Source organism: Lycium barbarum, chromosome 2 (assembly GCF_019175385.1).
Source record: "Lycium barbarum isolate Lr01 chromosome 2, ASM1917538v2, whole genome shotgun sequence".
NCBI classification, from domain to species: domain Eukaryota; kingdom Viridiplantae; phylum Streptophyta; class Magnoliopsida; order Solanales; family Solanaceae; genus Lycium; species Lycium barbarum.
The window spans coordinates 136198664-136203014 of record NC_083338.1 but is presented as its reverse complement, the minus strand read 5'-3'; the positions used below and the strand labels follow the sequence as shown (position 1 = coordinate 136203014).

The following is a 4351-nucleotide window of genomic DNA, read 5'->3' as shown; positions in this document are numbered from 1 at the left end:
ATGAAGCAGTGAATAATATGCAACGTGTAATATGTCTTAGTATGTAGATTTATTATGATATAGTGCAGTATGTGGTTTGATTTTATTTTTTTTAAAGATAAAAAGTATATTCTTTTTTTCATCTAATTATGTGAAGGTATTAATATTTGGGGGAGGGAGAATGTCTATGTTTAAAGTAGAGGGTTTGATTTTCTTGACCATATGTGAGAGCCCTTGATTAAAATGATGATCCGTGTCACTCATAATGATTTGCTGGAGTGAGATATGTGAGACTTTACTGGATCTGTGTCAAACAAAATAATTTGCTGTAGAAAGATATGTCAGCCTTTTAATTATTAAAACCATATGTCAGCCGTTGATGTAACACTCGATCCTGAGTAATGCATGCATAACAAATCAATAATATTAATTAATAAATGGAGTATTTCTTCTTCCTTAAACGACAGAGCCGTGTAATGATGAATTCCCAAAAGTGCAAGTGAGATCTACAGGCATCAATGGAGGGGTATGTGTGGGCAATCGCTGCTGGACTAAACGCTGCTCTTGCAGCCATCTCTGCCAAATTCTTCACCTCCCAGGTTTAAAATCTTTCATTTATTATTCCTTCTTTACCCTTTTTTAATTTCTTATTATGATGATGATGATTAGCTGTGAGTATTTTCGGCCCCAAATGTGAAAAGGCTCTCTCTTGCTTGGTATCGACCCAATTGAGAATTTGAAACATTTTAGTTGTTTCTTATTTGTATCCTCACATTGAATCTTGATACCTTTTTCAATATACTGAACAAAGGAGCTTCCAGTGCTCACCTAATTTATCTTCAAAAGGACTATTTTTTTTTTTTATTATCGGAATGAAATTGGTCTAAATAGAGCTGAATTACAACAACAACACACTCTGTAATCCCACAAGTGGGGCCTGGGGAGGGTAAGATGTAGGCGGACCTTACCTCTATCTTTATGGGGTAGAGAGGCTGTTGCCAAATTGACATAGAGAATTCATGTGGGTTTGAGATTGAGGCGTATGTTTTAGCTCTAGGAAATGCCCCAAGGGATTGTTTGGTTGCTGGTTAGAGTTGTTTAGATATTAGTAATGTGGAGATTAGTTATGCAAATTTCGTTATTCATATACATATTAGTTATTCCATCTTCTGCATGTATAAAATAATACATAAATTGACTCATAACTTGTACATTTTTTTTCTTAATTATATGGGATTGTAAATGATACACAAACACCGTATGTGTTGTTTCTTATACAATAATAGTACCAGTTTAAAAAAAAAAAAAGTGTTGGATCTTATACAAAGTAATCAAAAAGCTACCAAAGATAGTACTATTAAGTTATTAACTCTGGCTAGTTTTAGTACATGAATAATTCTCTTCCCAACCAGCAATGAAACGACCCCTAAGTGATTCTGAAATGAACAGTATTAGATTCTTTTTCCACGTAGATCCGGATTTGATGAAATGCGATGAGTGGAAAAGAAGGATTATTTTGTGAAAGATTCTTTGATGTGGACATGATTAATCACTCTTTGCTATTTAACCTGCTAATTTTTGTCTGTATTTTGTTTTGTACCCAAATGATGCCATATTAATTTTTTTAACTTATGTGTTAGTGGTGTCTTCTGAAGTCTCTCTTTGATTCCTGTAACATTTCCCGTGTTCCACAATATAGATAGCTGGAAATATAAGTCTTCCGCCAATAAATCTTGTAAAATTTGTGGTGTTCATGTTGAACTGAGCACTTGAAGGGTTATCAGTCATCAGTGGGACGCCTTTTTCTTTTTTCATATTTTACATTCTGGTTGACGGAGGAGTGAGTTAGGTTATTGAAATGGAAGAGAGGGACTGTGTTATCTGTTTCAGTCTATTTACATGTGATGTGCATTTTGTCAACTGCAAACCGGATTGATGCTTCATTGCTTCTCTTAGAGTCACGTCTCTGGATTGATTATGTCATAATTGAATTAATTCCTAGTATTCTACCTGTGTAGGTAAGGAATCCCTGTCAAGTAAGGTCCTAGATTTTTTTTTTTTCGTGGTAAATTTTGGGCTTAAATCTTTTCCATATTGATTGTCTAACGTAGACTATCTATGTGAATTTGCACAATCATGTTACTTGTACTCATTCTTTGCTTCTGCTTCATTATGCTGTGGCAAGCAATCTTGAACTGTTGGCTAATTGATGTCTTCTTAAATTTACAGCTTATCAAGTATGGTTGTGTCATATTATTCAATGTCACAATGTGGGGATGCTATGTGAATAGCCTTAAAGCTCTATCATCTCTACAAGCTACTGTGACAAACTTTGCAACCAACTTTTTATCATCTGGATTGGCTGGATTTTTGCTTTTCAGGGAGCCACTACCAGTCCAGGTAATTTCTAAAATTTGTGCTTCTCTGTGTTTATGGACTACAGCATGATCCTCTGATCTTTTTACTTGTTCAGTTCCCTCTTCTTATTTTATCAAAGTCCTTGTGTTGTTGCGCTGTACATCTTTCAACCTATTACCATAGCTGGATTTTTTCCCGACATTGCTGGATTAACCTTTCTATGATTTCTGTAGTCATAGTACGAGCCTTTTGATCCCGTTTCTTGTTCAGTCTTCTCTGCCCAACTGCATCACGACTTCACCATAAAGATTAATCAGTGAACAAAATATTTCTAAAATTAGCCTGAAGTACTAATAGTCAGAAAGAATTTGTCTTTACGGTTGCTATGAGTATTAGTTACCCGACATGATAAGAATAATGTCCAGCATCTAACGCTTTTACATACTAAAACTTGGATACATCCCCGTCACTGTTGATGCTAGATTCACCACATATATGATGAGAATTATGCCATTTGGTCTATTAATCGGTATTGCTTTTGCAGTGGTTTGCAGGCGCTTCACTTATTGTGCTTGGAGTTATTGTTTTGAGCAAGTCGAGCAAAGAGAAGAAAACTCATACAAGTTAGATTAGATAGCAGGCTTTCTGGATTTAACTTCCGTTTCTGCAATCAATTTCCTGACTGTTTAGCTTTGAAGTTATGAGCCAAATTTCAGATGTAGATTTTATTGGCCATATATTGCGTTAGTGTGGCTATGCTAATATTGAAGTTTTGCTGCTCCTGTAATACTCAATTTTTCTCCTTTAGTTAAGAGGGATAAGAATTTTCTACTTCTTAACCATTGTCTCGGGTTCGATGGAAAAATTATGATAGAGAGCACTTCCCGTTTAATGAATCTTACCAGCACAAATTCGGATTAGTCTGGGGCTCAATATGAATACAGGACACCAGGTGGAAACATGCAATTTGCACGATGCCCTTATTCGGGGTTGGTCTTTAAATTTTTCCCCTCAAATTGCTGGTCTTTAATTTTTGTCCTTCGCCTGAAATATTCTGAGCTACTGGGTTCAAACCCTGCTCAGGAAAAAAAAATTCACAAGGCAAAGTTTCGTAGCAAAGTAGGCCTATTCGGGAAAAAGTTAGTCTTACTTCACAAAGTAAAAAAAAAAAAAAAAAATCTGCCTTAAGGCAAATTCTGCATTAAGGCAAACCTCTGTCTTATAAGGTAGACTTCTGCCCGAATAGACCTACTTTGCTACGAAATTTTGACTTGCAAATTTCAAAATTCTGCGTTGCGAATTTTTTTAATTTTTAACTGAACAAGATTTCGAACTCATAACTGTAAATTAAAGACCAGTGCCTTTGACGGGCAATCCCACCCCAAAAATAAATAGAAGATTCTACTTCTGGTGAGTTCCCATTTCTAGGAATACGATGAGATTATATCCTTTAGCAAGATACTAGTTATGTGAGGCCTGTGCTAAGCCCGGGTCTAAACTCAAGATATAAAAGTAGATATTTTAATTAAAAAAATATAATTTGTGTTAGTACAAGTGTACAACAACAACAACAACAACCATATACCCATTGTAGTCCCACAAGTGGGTAATTACATTAATAATAATTAAATTTCATATAAGTATATTTTCAATATATGAAAGCAAAATTTTCATTCCACTCCTTTAATATTTTAACTTCTATTTTGATGAAATTATTTACTTCAAATCAAATGTGGAGCCAGAATTTGACATTTATAAGTTATGTATCCTAATTTTCTGAAGTTATTTAGTTCTAAATAAATAATTTTTCTGAAGTTATTTAGTTCTAAATAAATAATCTATACATAATCAATGAACTTTTAAGATAAATATATAATTTAACTTGTGCAGCGGATGGAGCTGCTCCTCTCCTAATTAGGGATTAGGGGTTCGAACATGGATATGGAAAAAATCTTTGGAGGAAGCGCTCCCCCGAATAGCCGCGATACAGTGCGAATTATCTGGATTAATTGGG

The 4351-nt window shown here is 34.7% G+C and overlaps 1 protein-coding gene across 1 annotated transcript; it reads left to right on the top strand.

Annotated features, from left to right (window-relative positions):
* Positions 1–217: 217 nt before the first annotated feature.
* LOC132622644 (uncharacterized) lies at positions 218–3229 on the top strand. Its single transcript, XM_060337291.1, has 3 exons — positions 218–578; positions 2209–2379; positions 2882–3229. Exons 1-3 carry the CDS (start codon positions 498–500, stop codon positions 2963–2965), a joined length of 336 nt encoding a protein of 111 aa, XP_060193274.1. The 5' UTR covers positions 218–497; the 3' UTR covers positions 2966–3229.
* Positions 3230–4351: the final 1122 nt, after the last annotated feature.

Bases quoted from the DNA above. Each gene is read 5' to 3' on its own strand.
- LOC132622644 (XM_060337291.1), top strand. From the start codon at position 498: ATGGAGGGGTATGTGTGGGCAATCGCTGCTGGACTAAACGCTGCTCTT. The intron at 579-2,208 runs GTTTAAAATCTT...TTAAATTTACAG, and splicing joins CCAAATTCTTCACCTCCCAG to CTTATCAAGTATGGTTGTGT. The intron at 2,380-2,881 runs GTAATTTCTAAA...TTGCTTTTGCAG, and splicing joins GGGAGCCACTACCAGTCCAG to TGGTTTGCAGGCGCTTCACT.